Here is a 24552-nt window from a genome sequence, read left to right on the forward strand (position 1 = left end):
GTCTTTCAGCTGTGCTGGAGTGCAGGATATGAGATCGGGACACCGACCTCGTTGCTTGTGGATACAAAATCAAAAGACACTTATACCACCATGCATAGGAGACAAAGTTCATGTATCATGAGAATGCTAGCAAAGGCAACCAATTTCCCAAAATATAAGGAGCCCCGTAGCATCTGGAAATAACTAAGCTTATTACCAAGGCTCCCAGAATTCTGGGACCCAATGCCCATCTTTGCATGTCATGTTAGTAACTGGGCCTCAATGAACTGAAGCACAAATTGGACTAGAGTGTTCTCGCCTCCCCTCTTCTCTTCCTGTGCAGCTGGCAGGACTTCTGCCAAGTTTAGTTTTCACTTTTAAAGAATTTTTGAATTGGTGTTACATGTGAACCAAGAACCTCAGTTCAGAACAAACTCTGGCTAGCATAACAAACCAGCTCTTTATAACGATGGTTTAAGCCTACCTTATATTAGGCATGGCCAAACTTGACCCTCCAGCAGTTTTGGGGCTACAATTCCCATCATCCCTGACCACTGGTCCTGTTAGCTAGGAATGATGGGAGTTGTAGTCCCAAAACATCTGGAGGGCCAAGTTTGGCCATGACCGCCTTATATGATAAATAGTCCTCCTGTTCACAGTGTAATATCACTTACCCACATCATGACATAATTGCTATGTTTCTCCTCCCTGCTCCACATCATTTGATTGTGGGAGCAGTGAAGCACACATCATCAGGGCAAACAGGGTGATATTGTGCATATGGGGAGCGAGGGAAGAGCGTGACATGGGGCATGGTGGTTAAAAATAAAAAACTTAAATAAATTAAATCATTCTTTTCTTTTAAATTTCAGCTTTCATATGTTTCTTTAAAATTAAATGGTTTAATATGAAATTCGAACTTAAGGCCAGCATATAAGTCCCAGTTTTGCGTTGTTAAAACAACTGTGGCTAATACAATCCAGAAGCAAACTGAGATATGATACCCTGATTCTTTAATTAATGATTTACATTATAGCTTGATACTGCAGGTCAGAAGCTGGCAAGCCATAGCAGGTACTAGAATTGGTGTGATTCCTCCTTAAATGCATTGCATTCCAATTTTACATCCTAATACCAGAAATTCAGAATGTGTTGAGTTCTGAAATATTTATATTTGTGACTTACCAAATAGCATAGACATTCCACCTCATGGAAAAACACTATTTTGCTCAATAGCCTTGCTTCTAGACCCCAGGTAGATCTCAATGTTGTGCATGTTTACTTGAAAGCAAGTTTCATTTTATTCAGTGAGATGTATTTTCAATAAGGGTGCATAGGATTGAAGGCATAGCCTTCAAGTATGTGATCTCCTTGGAAGTGTACAATGCCTCATCTATAAACAGATATAATTTAGGCATGTGGCTTCATGGCTTTATGTTACTAGTTCCATTTGGTTGCAGTGTGTATTAATTGTTAAAAACCCCAGTTAAAAATGCATGAGTTTCAAAATGGGAAATTTGATTTAAACTGATAATTTAAATTGGTCTTTTTTCTTGGTAGTTTAAGCCATGATTTAAAGCTTGATTTAAAATCAGTCCCCCATGACAATGGGCTGTTGTTTTCAGCATAAGTCGATGCCTAATATAATGTCTAGTTCCCTCATAAAACCAGAAGGTTGTTGGCTCTGTGGGTAAAGTTGCATAATTGGAAACTCATATCATCCTAAGAAGCAAACCATTTGGTCTTTATTAAAGGATATCCTATTATCTCAGCAACAGCAAAAAGACTCATTCCCTTTGAAGACACAGAGACAATTATGGAGTACCAAAGCTGGTGCAAAAAACAATGCTGTGTTCTAATGATTTTTTTTTATTTTTAAGGAAACTGTGTGTTTGGAAGATAAAGGCCATGTTGAAGAATGCACAAGTCCATCAAAACCCAATAGCAGCTGGTTTAATAATATCAAATGTTGGCCAATTTGCCAAAACCATTCAAAGTAGAAATTATCAAATGAACAGGTCATAACTTTAAGCAGCGAATGAAGTACTGATTTTGGTTCCAGGCCAAAATTAAAGACCAAATGTGAAGCTCACTGAGTAGCCTTGAGTAAGACTGTACCATCTTGGCTTAATTTACTTCAAAGGGCTACTGTAAGGATGGACAGAACAAGACTTATAAAGAGTGGTATAGAAGCTATTTATTAATTCAGAGTGGTATAGAAGCTATTAATAACGTGAGCTTGCTATCAATAGGTTATTCCATGAATGAAAACAGTTCTCTGTGGCAGCCAATACATATTCTCAAGCTTTCATGTGATTGTCAAGACTACAGTGATCCAGTAGTCTGCATGAAACGCTTAAACCAGTTTATTTAAGACTATGGTTTTATGTGCACAAGTGCTTTGCTCCTCTCCTACTTCTGATTGCCCCACACAAGGGAGGAAATGAGAGCAAAACAAACCACATACTAACCCGGGCTTGTGGTTTACTTCATCCAAACACACCAGAAGAAGTGACTCAGGGTTTACTCCCCCTCCCCCCACCCCCACTGGGCAAAGGCAGGAATAAGGGGAAAGCACAGCGTACCTGTATATTAAACAATAATTTATTCTAAATTATGGTTTAATTTGTATGCAACCATATCCAGTATGTAAATCAAGCCTCCAATTATCAGTGCTTGGAGCAGCAGGAAGATTTGGCTCAGGGAAAGGCCTTCTGATTGACCATGCCCACACCAGTAATGAGAAAAGAATATTCACCTGGAGTAAAAGTGAATCTGGCAGGGAAAATGTAGTTACCTTTTGTGCTAGCCTAACACAACGCTGATACTCCTTGACCAACTCTGAACAGTTGAGGGCTTGGTGTTTGTTTTCGCCGTAGCATGTCAGGATTGCTGCCTGAAGGTTTGCACATATAGGTTGTGTGTTTCTCCGCCTGTAGGGACAAAGAAAGAAAGAGAGAGAGCCTTGTGACTGTCCCAGCTCATCAGTGCAACCCAAAAAATGGTGCTGGTGATGCGAGTGCCATTGGTTCAGCCTCACTCTGGACAATCCAGAGTTCCCTCTTTTTAACCAGCAGCAGGCTCACTGGCTAAGCCCTAGCTTCAGACCTGGAGATCCCTGGTTCAAACTCTGGAGTGCCTATGTCCATAGCAGTGATGAGCAACATGTCTCCTCCTCCTCCCCCACATACATGCCATGTTACGGAAGGGCCATAGCTCAGTGGCAGAGCACATACTTTGCAACAGAGAAGGACCCAGGTTCAGTCCAGTTAAAAAAAAATTCCTGGACTTGGGAAGGCTTCCGCCAGAGACCTTAGGCTAGAGAGAAGCAGCAGGCAGAACAGACCTGCTACCAAGCTAGAAAGGACTAGTAGTCCAACTCAGTATAAGGCAGCTTCATATGTTCACATACACTTACATTGCTAATCCCTTCCTCTTGATAAATAAGAAACACCCCCCCCCCAAAAAAAAGATTCTGTCATACAAAAGGGTGTCAGGTTCCTGAGTGGACATGCTACTGTCCCATTGTGACATCATAAGCAGCAGAGAGAACTCAAAGCTGAAATTGTTGATTTAACAAAAACAGGTAACTTGTCCCTCAGGTAAGCCTCCATACCTGAGGCCTAGATAGTAGCCAATGTTCCCCCCCCAAAGGGATATTGGGGGGGGGGTGATTCTGAAAATTGCAGGTCGATTAGTTTAATGCCTATCCCAGGAAAACTAGTGGAAAGATTGGTCAAATATAAAACAACCATGCATGTAGAAGAACAAGTCTTCCTGTTCCTATTTTATCTGTAAGCTGACTTGAGTCCCTGTCAGGGAAAAAGGTGGGGGTATAAATAACTATATAATAATATATTTTTAAAACAAAACAAAACCCTGAAGCAGAGACAGCAAGGCTTCTGCAATGGCAAGTCCTGTCTCGTTGACATATTACAGCTATTTTGAGACTGTAAACAAGCATATAGATGCGAGGTGATCCAGTTGATTTAAGTGTATTTTAAATAGAGGGATGCAGAAGGTGGACCCACCCAAGCATCAATATTAGGATATGCGCTTTTAAACTTATTCACAAACTATCTAGAGTTAGGGGTGAGCAGTGAAGTGGCCAAGATTGCAGTAAATTCCAAATTATTCAGGGTTGTTAAAACAGAAAGAGATTACAAAGAGCTCCAAAGGACCTTTCCAAACTGGCGGCTCGTCCACACTTCGCTTGTTGCACACCTAGAAAGCATGGGTCCTTCCACTTTCCCTGGGAAAACCCACTCTTTAATGCTGAATGTTTGCTCTGATTCAGTGGTAAAAAGCAGGTTTTCCTGGGGGGAAGCAGCAGGACAAGCTGAGGTGTAGACGTACCCTGAGTGAATGGCCAGCAAAATTGTAAATGTAATTCAATGGAAACAAGTGTATAGCGACACATGGTGGGCCAAAACAAATCTTAATTTTACATATACGCTCATGGGGTCTGAACTTGTGGTGACTGACCAGGAATGAAACCTTGGGGTTATAGTAGATAGTTTGATGAATATGTCAACCCAGAGTGTGGCAGCTGCAAAAAATGTGAATTCCATTGTAGGGATCATTAGGAAAGGAACAGTAACAAACTTATAACTGTAAGGTGTATGGGAGGTCACTCCTAAGCAGCAGCCCCTCAAAACTGGAGGGAGCTCATCTTTTCCACAGGGATAAAATACTATGAAATACCTTCCAGAACCGTGGAACAAGAAAGAACTTAACAAGGAGCTTCAGAAACTCATAAGGTTGGCATTTTGTTCTGTCGCTGAAATTTTAATATCGTTCTAATCATCCGAATGAGCCCCTTGGAAACAATACCAAACAGAACTAGGTCAGGAAATACCACAAAATCCCTCAATTCATTGGGAAAGTTAAGACTCTTAAAATTAGGTTTTTAACTCAGAAAGTTTGTTTTAAAAATCTAGCAGAACATTTTATAACTTCAAGAGAAGCTGGGAATGTGATGTTTAATGTCAAGGTCAATGACACCGCCCCTATTCTATAACCATCTGATTTGTGAACTAGCCTGATGATCTCTAAGATACAAATGGTTCTGTTTTTGCTCTTAGCCTGGGCTTCACCTGCCTGTTATCCAAGAGAGAGAAGCTTCAACTAGAAGTAAATCTCTCTCTCCTACCCGTCCTCTCTCCTTCTGAGAGCTCTTTCACCCGAAGTATTCAGTCCTTTGAAATTTTGTGCTTGGAAACTTAAGACCAGGGGTCAGCAAACTTTTTCAGCAGGGGACCGGTCCACTGTCCGAGACCTGGTGGAGGGCTGGACTATATTTTTTTTGCAGGGAGGGGGAAATGAACGAATTCCTATGTCCCACAAGTAACCCAGAGATGCATTTTTAATAAAAGGACACATTCTACTCATGTAAAAACACACAGATTCCCAGATCGTCCACGGGCTGGATTTAGAAGGCAATTGGGCCAGATCCAGCCCCGCGCCTTTGTTTGCCTACCCATGCTTAAGACAGTACAGTGGAACCTCGGTTTATAAACACCTCGGTTTACGAATTTTCGGTTTACAAACGCTGCGGACCCATCTGGAACGGATTAATCCACTTTCCATTACTTTCAATGGGAAAGTTCACTTCAGTTTATGAACGCTTCAGTTTAAGTACTCTGCAGACCGTCTGGAACAGATTAATCCACTTTCCATTACTTTCAATAGGAAAGTTTGCTTCAGTTTATGAACAGATTTCCAGAACCAATTGTGTTCATAAACCGAGGTACCACTGTAGTTAAAAGCTGGATGTCTTTTTAAAAGCTTACCTAGCTTACTATGACTTTTGTGTGGCAGAGACTTTGGACTGTATCCAATACTACATAGATGCACTTGTTCCATTTGTGCAACAGGATTTTCCCCTTCTCTTCCAAGGCACTCTCAACATCTATTCCAGATTGTCCTCCAAACTTCTGGAGGAGATTTTGAGGGTGTGCTGGGGGTTATAGGGAGAGGAGAGGACTTTCAGCTGTGCTAGCAGAAGTTGCAGTGGGAGAAGGGCAGCACTGGAATGCAAGCCCTTGCTTCAGTCATCATGTGCTTCTACAGCCTTAAGGGCTTACTACTGCAACATGCAGCAGGGGGACATCTATGGGGAAGTTATATTTGATCTGTAATGCCGATAACTTTACATCTGTTGCAGTCCCGAAGGGAGTTTCTGCTTTGCATGTTTCTAGTTTGTCCTTTCTGGTCTCCTGTAGAGTCTTGCATGGCAGTTAAGATTGTTGAGAGAGACTCATAGTCTTCCTATATTCAATGTATTACAACATCTGAGCCACTTCACAATAATAAGGGCAGTGATGGCAAAAGGATGAAGGACTGCTCCAGTTCCTGAGCGTGACATCCCCCTGCTGTAGTGCCTCCACCTTCTGATTGCAACTCATCAGAGAATCAAGCAAACATTCACCTGCCAAACATATGTAAACTCGTGGCTTCATTCTGTCCTCCGTAGGCATGGAAGCTACTAACCCATTTTTCTTTTGGTTGCAAACAGGCCTTGTCATTGTCATGTAGTAATGAAGGACCATGAGCTCCTTTTGACTAAAGTATTGTGTGGTTTCTTTGTCCATGGAGTTTTCTTGGCAGGGATACTGGAGTGGCTTGCCAGTTCCTTCTCCAGGTGGATCACGTTTAGTCAAAACTCTCCACTATGACCTGTCCATCTTGGGTGGCCCTGCATGGCATAGCTCATAGCTTCTCTGAGTTATTCAAGCCCCTTCGCCACGACAAGGCATTGATCCATGAAGGGGAATTAAGATTGCCGGAAGAAATATCAACAACCTCAGATATGCAGATGACACAACCTTGATGGCAGAAAGTGAGGAGGAATTAAAGAACCTTTTAATGAGGGTGAAAGAGGAGAGCGCAAAATATGGTCTGAAGCTGAACATCAAAAAAACCAAGATCATGGCCACTGGTCCCATCACCTCCTGGCAAATAGAAGGGGAAGAAATGGAGGCAGTGAGAGATTTTACTTTCTTGGGCTCCTTGATCACTGCAGATGGTGACAGCAGTCACGAAATTAAAAGACGCCTGCTTCTTGGGAGAAAAGCAATGACAAACCTAGACAGCATCTTAAAAAGCAGAGACATCACCTTGCCGACAAAGGTCCGTATAGTTAAAGCTATGGTTTTCCCAGTAGTGATGTATGGAAGTGAGAGCTGGACCATAAAGAAGGCTGATCGCCGAAGAATTGATGCTTTTGAATTATGGTGCTGGAGGAGACTCTTGAGAGTCCCATGGACTGCTAGAAGATCAAACCTATCAATTCTTAAGGAAATCAGCCCTGAGTGCTCCCTGGAAGGACAGATCGTGAAGCTGAGGCTCCAATACTTTGGCCACCTCATGAGAAGAGAAGAATCCTTGGAAAAGACCCTGATGTTGGGAAAGATTGAGGGCACTAGGAGAAGGGGACGACAGAGGACAAGATGGTTGGACAGTGTTCTCGAAGCTACGAACATGAGTTTGACCAAACTACGGGAGGCAGTGCAAGACAGGAGTGCCTGGCGTGCTATGGTCCATGGGGTCACGAAGAATCGGACACGACTAAACGACTAAACAACAACAACATTGTGTGGTTTTAATAAGATCAGAGTTGGGAGGTGCCCAGTGAACCACCTAATCCAATATCCTGTCCAATGAGCTACCTAATCTATTCTGATGCTAGTTGTGTAGATGTGCAACATTACTTTGTGCCTTAACAGGAGCCAGTAAAACACCTGCCAGGGCTGAGTTATAACTCAGACCACTCTTTCTCAAGCTCCTATCTTGCCTGTTTGGAGGCCATCTTGGCAGCAGCATCCATGTGTCGGTCATAAGTGATGCTGACATCCTAAACACCAGTTTTGGATGGAATACCTTTTTGCCCCACACACTACGGCTCTCAAGGGAAAGGGCTTGTGGCAGGATTTTCCTTCCACCCAATGACTGACCACCCATTTAGCATTTCCTCATGAAAAAGTAAAACATCCATGTCAGACCGGGCACATTCTATTCATCCCAATCCTCATTACAAACCTTCAGAAGCAGAAGTGCAGGCCACCTGTGTTTCTGCTGGTGCTGCTTTTGCTTCTTCTCTGCTATCAAGCAGAAAGGAAGATTGAGATCCTAAATGGTAAAATCTTCCCTTCCTCCTGTTACCAAGTCAGCTAAATCAGGATTTTGCTTTTATTTTATTCAGCAGAGCAATGCTGTTCTGTAAACAGATATTAAGTCTTCATTTAGTAATTGCTTTATATTGCCCTTAAGGAATATAGGATCATGAGCCACTGTGGCCACTCAGAATGGCTTGGGCAACCCAGTCAGATGAATGGGGTATAAGGAAAGAACAACAACAATGTAGGTTGAGACCCGAGTTCAAATCCCTATTTAGCAAGTTCACTGTGGGACCTGAGGTAAGTCACTTTTTCTCTGCTTAATCTGTCTCTTTCGGCTGTTGCAGGAATAAAAAAGTGGCAACCACATGCATGCTACATTGATATCCTTGGCAGAAGAGCAGGATGCAAGGGTGAGAAAATATAAGGAAGACGTTGTGCCTTCATGGATCTACAGGTTTCTTACTGTCAGCCACCCCCTGAGATAAGCACAGAGCAAAAAAGTGGTCTCACTGCATTTTGATACACCAAGTTACCAAATCCCGAAATCCTCTCTCCCTCTCTCCACGCATCCCCTTTATTTAATAAACGAAATCTCATCAACTTATCCTTCTTCTATTATCACTGCTGACATCAATCTGATAATATTGGCTTGGCGTGGAATCATGCTATTATATGTCCTCCTGATATTTAATTTAAGAGAAACGTCTGCAGTGGGGTGAATATGTGAAGCAAGCTTTTTATTACTGGCAGCAGTAAGGACGGTGGGAGTGAATTAGACATTCATCTTAGTCAGGGCCAATGTAGTTGCTCAGAAGAGGTTCTATCTCTTTTTAACCCTCTCCTGAATGCTTAGTGGGGACAGGTAATGGCAAGTCTAGCAAAGGGCTGCGTTCATTTTTTCTCAGAAGATTTGTCTTGCTGCATAGATTTAAAATGTGGGGAGGTAGCACAAAGCACCTTGGAAGTTAAAGCAAGAATCTTCACAATCAATTCCCAACTACTGCATATTTGGAAGTGCTAGTCAGATGGTTCTATCAATCAAGAACATGTCGCTTCATCCCAACATACACAGAGGCAGCCTGTATTTGCAATTTCTGGCTAAAACTAATTTGTGGCAACCACGTTTTACAAGAAGAGCCAAGATGCAGCCACAAGACAGAGCAACAGTTGCTTGCCAGAAATTCTGCCAATTGTGCTTGGCAGGCTGCCTGCTATGGAAAAGAAATCTTGGATTTGGGCATAGGAGACAGGGTGGGGAGGGGGAGGAGAGAAGTGCCAGCTCCATCAGGGATAAAAGCCCAAGGGTGTACAGCACAAAGGAGGGCTAGACTGAAAGAACACTTAGCCAGGTTTTTTTTAATTTAGATTAGTAAAGGACAGCCTACAGAAGTGCTGTTAATTGTGGCTGAAGGATGCAGCATTTTGACACATCTCCAAGGAAGGGAACTCCTGTGATGAGCACAAGCCATGGGGTGGCAAACATTATGGGTGGGATTGCCCATCACTGGGAGGTTATGCTCTGCAAAAGGGAGTCTTACACAGGCAGATATTTAATAATGCCTTAGTGCATGCCCTTGTTGTACATACTCTTGCCACACAGTCAGAGCTCTCTCCCTTCTGCAGACTGCACTAACTGTATACCTGATAAATGGAGCCCAGTCTCCATTGACCTAAATACCATAACTTGAACTTGTAAGAAAAGAGGCTGGAAAATTGGTTTTCATATGTAGTGTCACATACTTTGTTTTCCCTACTTGCAGCATAAACTAGAACTGCATGTGCTGCAGTTAAGCAGGGCTCTGAAAGGAAAACATTGTACCCTAATACCTCATGGCAAAAGCACCCACATCTCTCAGTCTTTCAGCACAGTAGGAACTGCAGCAAGTGTTGTTCATACATATGGGTGAGGAGAGAAGTAGCCAGTTACAAATGATCAATAAATCAGTGCCTGTTTTCTGAACTGTTTCCAAAGCCAATATTTTTTTTCCAAGGGCATTTTTGTTGTTGCTCAGAAAAGATGTCAGAAGTTCTGTATGAATTTGGAAATATGTAGGTGCCAGCTCTAGAATGTAGGTCTAGATGTCCCTTGGGAGACACTGGACTTTGAAACTGGACAAGGGCTTCACAGTGTTCTTCAAGTAAAGCAAAATAATCAACTGAGGGACCTAAAGGTTAATGGATTTTCAGGGGCCCAGTCATTCAATTCCTTTATTCTGTACTAAGATATAAACACTCAGAGTGAAGGACAACTAAGGACATCATATGCAGGAACAAGGAAACCCCATGAACGAAAAACCAGGTTTTGGTAAACAAATTATGTATTAAGTAATGAGATCATGCACAAAATAGGGGTGAGAACAATCAACTAAGAAAGTCTCCTTCACCATTTGAGTGCATTTAGATCAGGCACCCCCAAACTTCGGCCCTCCAGATGTTTTGGACTACAATTCCCATCATCCCTGACCACTGGTCCTGTTAGCTAGGTATCATGGGAGTTGTAGGCCAAAACATCTGGAGGGCCACAGTTTGGGGGTGCCTGATTTAGATGGAAGCTTTCTGGTATTTCCAACTAGGCAATATTGGGGAAGGGAGCAGCCTTCTCTCTATCCCCATCCCTTTGTTCAATCACTGGTCCCCCTGCTGGTGCATAACGTTTCTTACACAATACCTTTTTGAGGTAGAAAAAGAGAGTGTCAACTGTCAATGCATGACAAATGGCTATGAGTCTAGTTTGTCATTTGGTGAAACTAGTGTGATTATTGTCAAATTCTGCCACACACGTGTGACAAAATAGACATATGCATTTGTTGCATACTACGAGTGAAGCTGGCAAACTGTTTCCCAGCACATGACAGAAGTGTTATCAGTGTGATGTTGCCTTAAGTGGTAAAAAAAAATGAGGGGGCTTTCTTTCATTATGGCTACATAAGTGTTCTAGGGCTGAGTCTAATACTGAAATCAGGTTGCAGGTGAAACCCTATAAACAAGGCTCATAAAACATTTAGCAGGATGCAAGACAAGATAGAAGACAATCCAAACTGTTTCCATGAACTGCTAATCACTGGCAATTCTGACAGCAAAACAGTGAATGCTAGTGTTTCTCAACTCGGGTCCCCACATGTTAATGAACCACAACTCCCATCATTCCTGACCATTGGCTAAGCTAACTTACATGGTGGGCTTGTGTCCAAAAACATCTGTGGACCCAAGGTTGAAGAACATTGCATAATATATAGCATCTCAGAGACACTTTGATGTTCCATGGTAGAGATAACTCTGCAGGTAAACTCTGTTTAGAAATGTGCTCTTTTCATATCTTCCCAAGAGACTGCATCACCTGGAAGCTAAGTGTAAATGGGGAAGCAAAAAATTCAGCAGCTATTGCAAAAGAAAGCCTCAAAGAGAAATTTGATTCACAGCTCTCCTTGATTCAGCACTAATTTAATGTAGAGACTGCAATGGACCTTGTCATAATACTTGACAAAGGCTATAGAGCAGCCAAACCTTTTGTTCCTCATTATGCAAAGTTAAAGATAGAAGCGTGTCAGCACCCTTCTTCCAGAGAGTCTCCCAACTGGGCAAAAAGAGTCCATTAGCAATCACTGTTGATATAAAAGCAAAGCTGAATGCTACAAAGAAGTCTTTATTTTCATTTTTACACAGAATTAAAATTCCGATCTGTAGACATTCATGCAGCAGTTCAAAACTGGCAGGGTTCCTACATTCTTATATTCTTAAGAGAAAAAGAAAACTGAAGCTTATTTATTTCTACGCCATGACAGCATTAACAGAATCTCTCTACAGGCCTACAAGCATCACATATTATTTAAGCCAAAAAAACACTAAGTTCCTAAGGTTGACTAGCAAAGATGAGAGACCTAAAGTTAGCAACAATATGGACTCAAACTACGTTGGAAGTCAAATAGGAATGAATCAGAAACTTGTTGTCTGAGAGAACAGTCTGAATCACAGAAGGAAGTTGGCTAAAATCCCATAAAGCAGAGAAGAAAAACAATATAGCAAGCAAGGAGACAAATGGCAGAGACATCCTGAAGACTAACTGGTTGGTTGAGGCTTAAGCTTTTATTGCCAATAGCCTACTTTGGCACTTGTGTCTGGGAAGGCACACATGACAGAGGCTGAGGAACACCGGATGATACATCAAGTTAACAAGCCACAAACTAAAGAGAACAACACCACATCTTTTGGGCAGAGTACTAAATAAAACATGATGCACATGTTTGTAAGGAGGAATGGAGTGAGCAGTCACATCAGTGCTATTTTTCTAGAAAAAAAGATGCTCACCATCTTCTCTTATAATGGCAATGGCGCCCACCTGAGAGGTGGCAGAACTGAGTTCCAGTGAGTTCCGGCTTCAAAAAAGTCCCTGCAGTCACTGTGGATGAAACTGAACATTAGTCCTATAAATGCCATTGGCAAAGCATAGACCACCTTCTCACCGCAGCGAGATATTCAAAATGTATACTTTAGGTTGAATGCCCTCTTCACTGCATGGTTCTCAGGTGTATCTGGATACTCATCTCCAGAGGAGGGATGGCCACTGGGATATACATGCAACACCATGGTTGATGGTCTGCATCCGTAGGTGATGCACATTTCAATGTGGATCCTGTTTAAGCTGTGGTTCCTGATCTGGTAAATTAAAGTTATATAGAAGCTTGCTTCTGTTAAATGAACTAGCCCTTAGCTGAACTAGCATGCTTGTATTGTTGCACTGTGTGGTAGTTTCATTTCCTACCAGCATAGCATGACAAAACAAGAGCATCTGCTGCGCTGCCTTAGAAGGGGACCTATGTATTTGTGAGCAACTTACACCCATCAGGAGGGACGCCTTCCACATGTGCTGCGTCAGGAAGATTTTGGGCATCACATGGCAGGACAGAGTCTCAAACAAAGATGTGCTCGTCCAAGCCCACTTTCCCAACAAGTTCACACTTCTGCCTCAGTGACATCTACTCTGGCTTGGTCATGTACACGGAATGGAAGATGTCAGGAACCCCAAGGATGTGCTTTATGGGGAGCTTCAGGCCCCGGGCCTATTGGCGTACCAACTCTGTTACAAAGATGCCTGCAAACTTGATGTGAAGGCTGGCAACATTGATCCCTACTGCATGGGAATCCCTGGCAGACGACCGCAGCACCTGGAGACAGTCAGTCAAGTGATTCATACACAGCAGTGACCAGAGGAAGAATGACCACTGAAAGAAGAAACCTCATGGTGCATCTGTAGCAGCAAAGCTGGATGATTTCGTCTGCCCCAGACGTAATTAAAACATGCCTCTCGCGTATTGGTTTTTACAGCCACACCAGGTGCTGTATTTCTCCAATGGTTTGACTCTACCCCCAAAGCCACACTCTTCCATTGTCTCTGGAGACAGTCGGATGCCAGTTGGTAGCTTAACATTTTTAGCTTCTCCTCAGAAACCCCTTCCCCCTCAAAAAAAAAATCTTTACTCCAGTCTCAACCATTCAGCAAAGTCCTAGGGAAGAGGTATCAGGCTGGCAAAACTGAATTTTGGGATTGCAGGCTGCTAGTACTGCCTGCTGTGTACTTGTTTCTATTTAGCCTCCTCCAACACTCTCCTCTCAAAAGGAAGCTGGCATTGAAAAAGTGCCATCAGTTTGGGAAGGAGAGGAGTGAAAACATATTCAAAGAAAGAAAATATACATTTAAAATCAGACTTAGAATGTAACTGTTTAATTTAACAAACAGTACCTGCACCCAGGTAAGTCCAAGGTTTTTTTCTCCTGTTGTCACTGACTTTGGCATCCAGAACCAGCCCATACAGCAGGGATCCCCAAACTAAGGCCCGGGGGCTGGATGCGGCCCAATCGCCTTCTAAATCCAGCCCGCGGACGGTCCGGGAATCAGCATGTTTTTACATGAGTAGAATGTGTCCTTTTATTTAAATTGCATCTCTGGGTTATTTGTGGGCATAGGAATTTGTTCATATTTTTTTCCAAAATATAGTCCGGCCCCCCACAAGGTCTGAGGGATAGTGGACCGGCCCCCTGCAAAAAAAATTTGCTGACCTCTGCCATACAGGAAGATAACTCTTTCAACGGGAAAACAAACTATGTAATATCACAGTGGGTTACACTTCTGGACTTTTAGAAATGCCTCTCATGTTTCAGTTTTGCCAGTCTAGACCAGGATCTAGAGCATGAGCATTCTCCACAAAATAAATAGCATTTTCACAAGTCAACACAGGGCTCAAGAGATGAACATAGAAGACTAATCCAAATGCACTACATCCAGCAAGTCTTGGCATGCTGAGATCAGACTGAAGATTACCATTTGGGGGTGGGGAATCAAGTGCTTTCAAAAACTATACATCACACATTATTTTATCTAGCAGCAGGCTGCCAGAATCTCAGATCTTACTTGCCAACACTCCTAGAAGCTTACTAATGACATTTAGATTTTTTTTCGTGGAGGGGTGAGGGAGTGGTAAATAGCAGTGCTAAATCTGAGCTGGATCTCCCCAAATGAATAATTGGTACTTCTGATTATATACTTCTTGGCTAGCCTGAAAGGCTTCATTTGTTGTCCGAAAGAAATAGTAGATCACAGAACCAAGATATTATTTTCTTCAAGAAGAAAGAATAGGTTCTAATTCAGCCAATTACACAGCACCTGCACAGTTCCATAGGGATAGCTACTCAAGAAAGTCATGTCATATTGACAAGGAAAATCTTTAGGGATACTGTACAGGAAGTCATAATTTTTCTAGCAATATCTCTCTGTTAAAAGCCTCATGACTTGATCTTCCAGCCGCTTTAACCCTGCTCCTTGTGGGGGGGGGGAACCACCCTTTATAATAAAAGCTGTACCCATGCAAACAGAGGGTATAATTGAAAAGCATAAATAGCATTACTGTTCAAAACAGCAAACAATGCCCTTGAAACCAGTTGTTGCTGAATTAATGACCAAATTGTTAAGAATGTTACCTCAGCTTTGCCTTGGGCTGCTAATTAACCAACAGTTCATTAATTCCCTGGTAACAAGAGGTTTCTCAGGCCTTATTGCTTTTGACATCTTTAATTTTGCCATTCTTTTTGGAAAGCATTCCCAATATGATTCCAGCTTCAACATCAACCTTCAGCATCACCACAACTGCACCCCATCTGTAAAATGCACCCACCGGGGGAAGAATGCTGTGTGGGAAAGCGAAGGGCTAGCATACAAGGACGGTTTTAAAACACAGCTTACAAAACAGTCCTGAAAGGAGGAAGAATTCCCAACATAAACTATTTTTCTGCTGCATAACTTCCAAACCTGTACATTCTACAGTACATGCTTTAAATCAGGGACCAGGGTGTGGTCTGAAGGTTTTTTTTTAGTTTACATGAGCCACAGTAAACTTCCACTTCTCTTTAGTGGCTTTCACAATTTTCAATGTCATTTTTCAGTGCAAAATATATTTACTTTATACAGTGTCTAGCTCTAACTCAGAAGATCTACCAAGCCATGTTCACGGTGGCCTTCATCAGGTGTTGTAAGAGTGACCTGTTTGTACAATGCACCCTCTTTGTCACTTGTAATCTACAGCTGCAACCTTCAACTCAAATCCCATCAATGGCATAAACACAGGGTGCAGGCGTTATTTGACAAACCGGGATGATAAGTGTTCAGAATAGTAGCAGGTGGTTAGGGCATGTAACACAGGCAGAAATTACAGCAGTTTAGCAGGAGTATGCTTTCTAGAAATACTTCACTGGGGCAATGCCTGTGTATGGATGGATGCAGTCACAGGCAACAAGGAACTGCCTGCAGGCAAGTAAGCAGGTTGGCAGAGGAGGGGCAGAATATTTGATTCCCCACCCCCCTGCCCAGCACAGAGAGCAAGGAGGCTGGCAGAGGAGGGAGGAAGCCTCTTTGTCTGCACCCAACACAGAAATGCAGTAAGCTCCACTCCTCCCAGAAGAAAAGGGTTTTGCCTTTTTGGCAGGAGAGTAACTTATGTAGGCTTATTAACAAGACACTTTCTCAAGATACACTTTGGTTAATGCTACTGAGACATCTGAACTATCCTTAAATAAGGAGGTGTTTTTTTCTTTTTCTTTTAAGGCTCTTAGGCTTCTCTACTTCTTGAGGCTCCTTTTCAGTTGTGACATTCCAGCTGCAGGATGGTGCCAGCCATCAAATGAATTTCTATAGAACATTTTTTTGTTTGTTTAAGGTCATTTATATATAGACCACTAATACATAAAGTTTCAGAGCTGTAAACAACATAATAGAAAAGGATATAAGGTAACAGAAAGGAAACCTACAAATGTATCTACGAAATCAAATAAAAAGGCAGCATTGCTACTTCCACGTTTGTCTGAATAAAAACATGCACTGGAAAAACTGCTGGCACATGTCAAACATCAATGTCCAGTTCATGTTACTTAAAAAATATATCAACCCACTAGTTAATCTAAAAATATGATTTCATCAACTACCTCCTCTACCTACTTCTACCAATGCCATGTATTGTGTATCAAAATACTGCTCGCCTCCTCAAAATACACTATGAGAAGAACCCATTCTGCATTTTTTGTTAGTAACCTCCATTAGGAGCTATTTTCCTAGAGCAATGAAGGCCATAATATTTGAGGCTTCATGAGACAGATGGAAAAGAAATCTCTTTTTACATACATCCAAGCAATTTTTTCATAAGTGACATTTTTGGATACTCTCAGATCCCAAAGAACAAAATTCTTCTTCTTCACTGTCTCTCTTTCAACCATCCACGGCAGGGTTAGTAGTACACAAGGGTACTTTTTTCAGTAGTAGAAATCAGCCATAATTCACTGTTTCAACTTCATAGCCTATCAAGGTTTTTTACCTTATGCCTGTGTGTTAAAAGTCTGTGCAATTTTCCTTTCTGTGAAAAGCCCAAGGGGATACATACCACATGCCAGTTTCTCCAACATAATAACTTTAAATACTCACGCCTATTAAGTTTAAGGATCCTATGATCATTAGATGGAACTCAGAGATATGGGGTCCCATATGGAGTAAATCTCTCTGGCAGCCTATTCACCAGAACGCTGCCTTGGATTCAAGGCTGATCTCTAGTGGGACAATAAGATAAAGGGCATTCTTTAAATGAACACTGATAAAAAGTGCACAGAGTGAGTAACACCCTCAGCCAGGCGTGCAAACAACAGGGCTCTTGGTAAACAGCTTCAGAAGCTCATAAAAAGGAGTCAGGTCTCCGAGGAAAGTTATCTTTTAACAACTTTCTAATCCTCAAACACCATCATGCTTGTGTAGCTTTACGCTTTAGAGAAAGTGTCATATCCCAACACCACACTCATTCTTGGTGCTTCCAATAATAATAATAATAATAATAATAATAATGACAATAGTGTCAAATTTCACAAAAGGAAGTTTAAAACCAGCCTTTAGAGGATACACCAGGAACACCTGCACTAAGCCGCAGCATCTTTACTGATTTTCCCTTCACTCCCGCCCTGCCACCCCTTAACAGATTCAGAGACTGTAAAAACATTTAATCCTCAGACACTAATCTAAATGTAACACTCAAAAGAAGACAAAGACGATGCAGAAGGAGGAAAAAATTGGCCACTGCCTTTCGGGAGTCTCGCTTTATCCCAGGAGCGAGCGCATTAATAGAGCTTGGAATGAAATGCCATTTTATTCCCTGTAGCAGGGAGGGGATTAACAAGTTGTCTTCTCTAAACCTAGTCTGCGTCATGGCTCTCTGAGCAGCGAGAAAAGGACAGGGAGTGAAGTAAAAGGTGGGGAGCACTGGCCTTTTATTTACACGCATCTCCTTTTGTGGATGATCACTGATGTGAAGAGTTTGCTAAACAGTGGAATGTGTGCAGGCGTGCGGTGTGTGTCTAGATCTAAGTCCCCAGCCTTTAATTCCACTGGCTGACACGTAGACATACAAAATAATGCAGCCTTTGTAATAAGGCAGGCAATGCATTTTGTGGTGGTTCTCCAAGCCAACACAACATGCGCAGAAAGAGGGCACAACAAGGAAGGTGGCAAAAGAGCTGCTAGTTTTCCAAGCTCTGATCGGTAAGGCTCCCGTTGCTAGGCGGCTCTTTGCTGGGAAAGACAGAGGGTTGGGTAATATCCAGCACAGAATGAAAGAGGAAATGTAGCAGGGAGGATATTTCTTAATGTGCTGCCGGCAGTTCAGATGTGAGAACAAACAGTCAAGTCACAGTGGACTGATCACCTCTGGGTCAATACTGACACCCTCCCTCCAGGTGAGGCCACAGGATGAAACACCTACCACTGCTTTGCTACGTCGCTTGGCACAAACCATTCCATCCCTTTTCCTGTACAGATTTCCTCTCTTCTGAGTGAAAAAGAGCCAGACTTGTCCACTAACCTCAAAGGAACATTTTTTTATTGTGTGGCCTTGTTAGTGAAGTTCCGCACAACACTCTGAAATGTTGAAGTGCTGTCATAAATACCAGTTAGCATTATTCATTCAGAGGAAATAAAAAGCCCTTTAATGCACTAGGCCACTTGTGCCAGAGCTGCAGATGGTCGAGAGGACGAGAAAACGAATGGAAAGGGATGCAACAGAAGCTTAGCAATGCCAAGGAAACAGCCTCCATAATTCGTGCCTCTTCTACTCATGCTGCCATTTGGTTTCCGAAAAGCAGGAGTTGCTGCTCACAGCAGAGAAAATTCTGTGTCTCCGGCTTATCCAAACACAGCCAATGACACATATAAAAGATGGTGTCTGGCAGAAGGTGACAAAAAACGGAAACACCTTCAATGTATATATGTAAGGGAAGGAATGAGGGTCTCGTTCTAGTAATTCACCATGAGTAATGGCAAGTGGGTGGTAACACTAGAACTGGAGAGAGAGAGGAAATCAATTTCCTATCACACTTTTTGTAAGAACAGCTGTGTTTATGTGAACTGAGCATAAGGCTGAGAGATAGCTCCAACTTTTCCTCTGAACAAGAGACACACAGAGGGCAATTCGGTGAGCCCTTTACACCAGTACAATCTTGGAAAAATCAGTGGGATACATTATTTCAATGAGTCTACAATAGACCTCTAAGAGCTGGGTTACACTATGAATTATCCTGAGACAGCAGCTCCCGAACAGCACTTGCTGTTTACACTTTGAAGAAGTGACTCATAAGCTGAAGTAAATTTAAAGACAGAGTCAACAAGACCAGAGGGTTTTGACTCAAATCAAGTTAATCAAAGTGTAAAGTGATGATGTAAACAGCAGCCTAGTTATGATCTGTGGTACGTGCAGGGTAGAGTTCGCTATGACCCATCAGCAACCCTAGGCAGTTAGTAAAAGCACCCAGGAACTCCTTGGCTACCAAAGAAGAGCACATAACTAAATTAATCAAGCCCGATATTTCCTATTCTCAGTCTGAATAAGTCAGACAATGGTGAGGCAATACTTAAGCATGGCCACTTCTGTAAAGTCCAAACAGTATTATCAGATGGTTAAGACAGGGTTTAATGTTGCGCCTTGTGCCAGATTACTACTTTCCGTATTTGGAGGTGTGTGTCAAAAGGTAAGGAAATGTGCACACTGACAGCGCTTCACAAGTAATGAACAATAACAAGATGTGCCTGTTAAGTCCTATGGATTTGCATCTCAATAATTCACTTAAGGATGGGGAGGAAAAAGCTGCTTGCTCACTTGACCCTGCCTAAACTGTGCACAGAAGTCAGGATACACTCAAGGATGCAAAACTAGGATTTCCAACCATGGCACTGTTTAACAACAATAAGCATTGATACGGCTCTTTTTGAATGTTTACAAACATACGCTTTATTCATCTTTACAACAAATCTGCAAGGGAGACCAATAATAATAATAATAATAATTTATTTATACCCCTCCCATCTGGCTGGGTTTCCCCAGCCACTCTGGGCGGCTTCCAACAGAAATATTAAAATACAATAATTTATTAAACATTAAAAGCTTCCCTAAGCAGTATTACCACTGCTGTATTCACATGGGGAGTGGAGGCAAAAGAGAGCGAGTTACCTAAGGGCAACCACCTACCGGTAGTCCATAGCAGAGCATGAGACTCTTAATCACAGGGTCGTGGGTTTGACCTCCACATTGGTCAAAAGTTCCTGCATTGAAGGGGGTTGGGCTAGATCACCCTTCAGGTCCCTTCCAACTCTGCAAGTCAATTCTGTGACTTCCTGACTCATGGGTCTCTCAGAGCTCATGCTCTTGGTCACCACTCCATCTTAAATTAGATTTCCCCTCTCCCTCAAATGTAAAAGTCACCTGTTCATAACAATGAAATAACCATTCCCCATAGAATATAAAAAGAGCCTGCTGGACCAGATGTTTGTGGGAAACCCACAAGCAGGACCCAATCACAAGAGCCCTCTCTCCTCCTATGGCTCCTAGTCACTGGTATTCAGAAGTGCTACTGCCCCTGACCGTGGAGGCAGAGCACAGCAATCATGGTCAGTAGTCACTGATAGCCATATCCCTCCATGGATTTGTCTAATCTTCTTTTGAAGTCATCCAAGTTGATGGCTCTTGTGGGAGCGAGTTTCACAGTTTAACTTTGTGATGTGTGAAGAAGTCCTTTCTTTTTTCTGTTCCAAAATTCAACTTCATTGGGTTGTCCACAAAATTTAGTGTTGTGAGAGGAGAAAAAACATTTCTCTCTCCACTTTCTCCATGGCATGCATAATTTTATATAAACATACTTCTGTCTTAGCACATCTTACTCGCCTTTTATCTAAACTCCACCCCCTGTATCATTTTGGTTGCCCTTTTCTGAACTCTACCATATCCTTTTTGAGGTGAGATGACCAGAACTGAGGACAGTATTCTAAATGTGGTCACAATACAGATTTGTATAACAGCATTATGAATGAACCACCTGCTGCTGCACACTGGGTCAATGTCTTCGTCAAGCTATCCACTATGACCCCTAAGTCTCATTTATGGTCAGTCACCACCAGTTCAGGCCGTTTAGGCGTATTTGTGTAATTAAGTGGGGGAGGGGAGCTTTTTGGCACCAAATCTCTTTCACCTGCAGCTTCTTTCTTTGTAGGAGAAAGATGTGCAAAGTAACAGCTACATTTTTGGTAAGTGAACTGCCAAAACCCCACCCAAAGGCCTCAGTGGGGCACCATCTGGAAATATAATGATGGAATTTAAGAATGAGTTGGAAGTGCAAAACAATGAAGTGATAATAATTACAATGTGGTACTAGGTGAAATGGAAAGCATTGTTTAGGGGCACATAGTAGAGAAGGCGCATATAACAACTTCAGCCAAAAACGAATGGAGCCGGGTGTGGTGGAGGATGCTTTCTAAAACCTTGCTTGAAATATTCCGGCTAAAACAACCAGGATGGAATTAACAGCAGTCTTGACTTTTTGAAGAATGCCTCATAATACTGTACAAGATACGAATGTGTGCCACTGGCCCCTACCCAGTAAGAAAATGTGGAGGGATAGGATGAAGCCCCAAAAGGAATGCACCGAAGATAAAGGAAATATTGGTACAACTGAAAACAAGAAATATAGGACACAACCACTGATCTTAATCTCTTCCTGCAGAAAATCCCAAAGAACCTGCATATTTCTAATTACTGCTTTCTTGCCAACTAGAAACATAGTTCTGGAAACATATTTGGCTTTGATATCATCTTCCTGTGTTCTAAGACAACTGAAGAAAAGGCTGTCATAACTTAATTACTGCTTTCCAACTTTTGAAATATTTATTCCAACAGCAACTTATTTTTAAGAGAATGTACTCTACAAATATATGCAGCATGTTGGCAACTCTGTTTTTGTTGTTGTTTGCTTGGTTTGGTTTTTTATTTTTTATTTTATTTTTATGGAACTGCAACATGCCCAGGCCTGTTGCCAATTGTCCAAGCAAACTCAAAAGTGAGACTTTAAAGAAGTCAGCACCAATAAGCAGCAAATGCAGTACAAGTAGTAGACATTTACCATGCTACAGCCATCCACATTATTGTTTGCCTGTATGGGAAGCCTGAGTTTGCATCAGAAAACCAAGAGAACAACCGTAATGTTGGATCCACTGTTGCTATGTGCTTCATAATGTTACCAATCTCTTTTAGGAAGTCTTTCCAAAACCCTTCTACCACTGGGCAGAAGTTGCCAATATGTTCCTTTTGAACTGTCACCTCTCCAACTATCTGCTGATCCCTTCCCCATCATTCTTGCTGGTTGAAACAGAATATATCATCACTTCTGTAGTATTTTTTAGAAAGTTCTCATTTGTATGAGCAGATAATGTCCCCCCCCCAAAAAAAAGGGCTCTTGTGTATCATTTTGCCTATATCTGTCTTTACCATGGATTTGATATTTCTTAATCTGATCATAGTAACATCTATCTAGAGGTAGTTTATTTTTGAGACCATGCCATTGAAGCTTTTCTTAACATCCAGGTAAACCTTTCAAATGGTATTACTGTCCTGGTGGCCTGCTTTTTAGTAAGATGCCTTTGGGATTAATAGACATATTTAATAGATTTTTTAAAATAAAATGCCAAGCATCATGCAGTTCTAGCCAATTGGCTGGTGTATCTTGTAATTTGTGCCTCATTTTGTCTTCTGACAGGGGTCTTCCTTATAAAATAATAATAATCTCCTAATCAATATAGTTCCTGCACCTTCCATCTTGCAAAGCTTTTTTCTTTTTATCTTAGCTATATTCCCAACCAAATTCCAACTTAGAATGAATAAGCAGGTAACTCCTAAACTCCAGAGGTCAACTCATCTTTGTTAATTGGTCTTCAGTGCCCATTATTTTCTGATGTTTCCTGGGAGGAAAACATCAAAGCCCTCTCAATGCAAGAAGCTAAGAAGGCAGCTCCCTAAGCATCATCTCTTACACCTTTGAGATTCAAAGTCTTCTCTAGACTGCTCTGCAACACCCATACTCACATGTAACCTGTGGAAAACCCAGTGGATGCCTTCTGTGCCAACTTTTAAATACCTGCTGAAAACTATCTTACTTTTGTCATCACTCCCCCTGGGTATCCCATCGTAGTATTCGGTTGCTTACTAGTGTGGATTATTATATCTGCTCTAGCATTGTCAACAAAAAAGAATCCTTGAAAGGAAGGATTTATTTGTTTATTAAAACATGAGGAATACTATGCTAGACATCTCCATCCTATAAATGGATTTAGAATATGAAACATGTATTAAAGTGACAAAAAGGAGGCATAAAATATCATATACATATTGGCTTCAAGATAAAAATACTATTTTAAGAAATGTAGCACATGCTCTGTTAATTAACACCTAACATCTAATTTGGCATCATTTATTTGCCTGTTGCACAAAAAAGCAACTCTTAATCATCTAATTGATATATTTGCTTCAGGGGCCATTGCACACAATATGGCCCAATTATACACATTTTCTAATGCAGGTACATTTTGCAGGTTGCCTCAGCCAACTGGGAGCTCCTCGCAACATGTCAGAAGCATGTTAAAATGCATGTTTCTTTTAAGCACTATATATCATTGCCTTTTTATATATGCTAAACATGTACAATGTACTGTAATTCTTATGCATTGTCCTTGAAATTTCACACTCTTCAGTTTAAGAAACTGTTTGTTTGTTTGTTTGTTTGTTTAAAAAACACCAATAGAAATCTACCTTTCCTCTATAATGCTTCAGGGCTTCCTATAGCTCAGATCATGTTCATATACTCCTCCTTAACTGTAAGAGAAATGCCTCCCTGACTGCAGCAACATACTTTCCCCATATGGCCACTACAAAAATATTTGTATTTCTGGTCTGTCAGACTTGGCTCCTATCAGGTTTGGGGCAGGGTAGAAAGCGAAGTTGGGGAAGGAGCTAAAGCCAGGCAATGGACAGAGCTGCATAATCCTGGCCTAAGATAGAGCAGAACCCCCTTGCTTCTAAAGTGTGAGCAAGTGTGACCTGGATGCACAGTATCTACTTTGCTCTACTTACTATGACACTTCTTGGCTGGTTTCCGTGTAATTCCCTGCTTTGGCCAGAACTGGGTGGAAGCATGCAAAGTGAATTCCCCTCAGGACCACATTGAGCCACCTCCTTCTGGAAAAATAATATTGTTTTTAATCTGTCATCCCACTGACAGATTGCATTCTTACCTGATCTGATCTTCTGCATTGGTAACTGCCTCATTGTATTGATCCAAGGTCATCTTGTAGATTTCAGAATTCTGCAAATTTAAAAAGGCATCACCCAGCATTACAAATTAATGTTTCTTAAGCAGCATAGTACACTACAAAGGCTCATAAACTGATAAAGGCAAGTGGAACAGACATGTAATGATATGCTATACATTAAAGCACAAAAGGGGAGGGCTAACTGGGATGAAAATGATTGCAAAGTAAAGGATTTTGAAGTTCATCATAATCATTTATACCCTACCGGCTTAAAGATAAAATAATAGCTAAAAACATACCAGTGAG

The 24552-nt window shown here is 41.7% G+C and overlaps 1 protein-coding gene across 2 annotated transcripts in view; it reads right to left on the minus strand.

The window, feature by feature from the left end:
* The window catches only part of CHCHD6 (coiled-coil-helix-coiled-coil-helix domain containing 6), a 209395-nt gene that overhangs the window by 57222 nt on the left and 127621 nt on the right, over positions 1-24552 (minus strand). For both annotated transcript variants that reach the window (XM_060271405.1, XM_060271406.1), the window contains 2 exons: positions 24229-24299; positions 2777-2912 (listed from right to left, as the gene is read on the minus strand). In XM_060271405.1, coding sequence (XP_060127388.1) covers positions 2777-2912; positions 24229-24299 — 207 coding nt within the window. The remainder of the gene's footprint in view (positions 1-2776; positions 2913-24228; positions 24300-24552) is intronic.

The sequence above is a fragment of the Zootoca vivipara genome, chromosome 2 (genome assembly GCF_963506605.1).
Source record: "Zootoca vivipara chromosome 2, rZooViv1.1, whole genome shotgun sequence".
NCBI classification, from domain to species: Eukaryota; Metazoa; Chordata; class Lepidosauria; order Squamata; family Lacertidae; genus Zootoca; species Zootoca vivipara.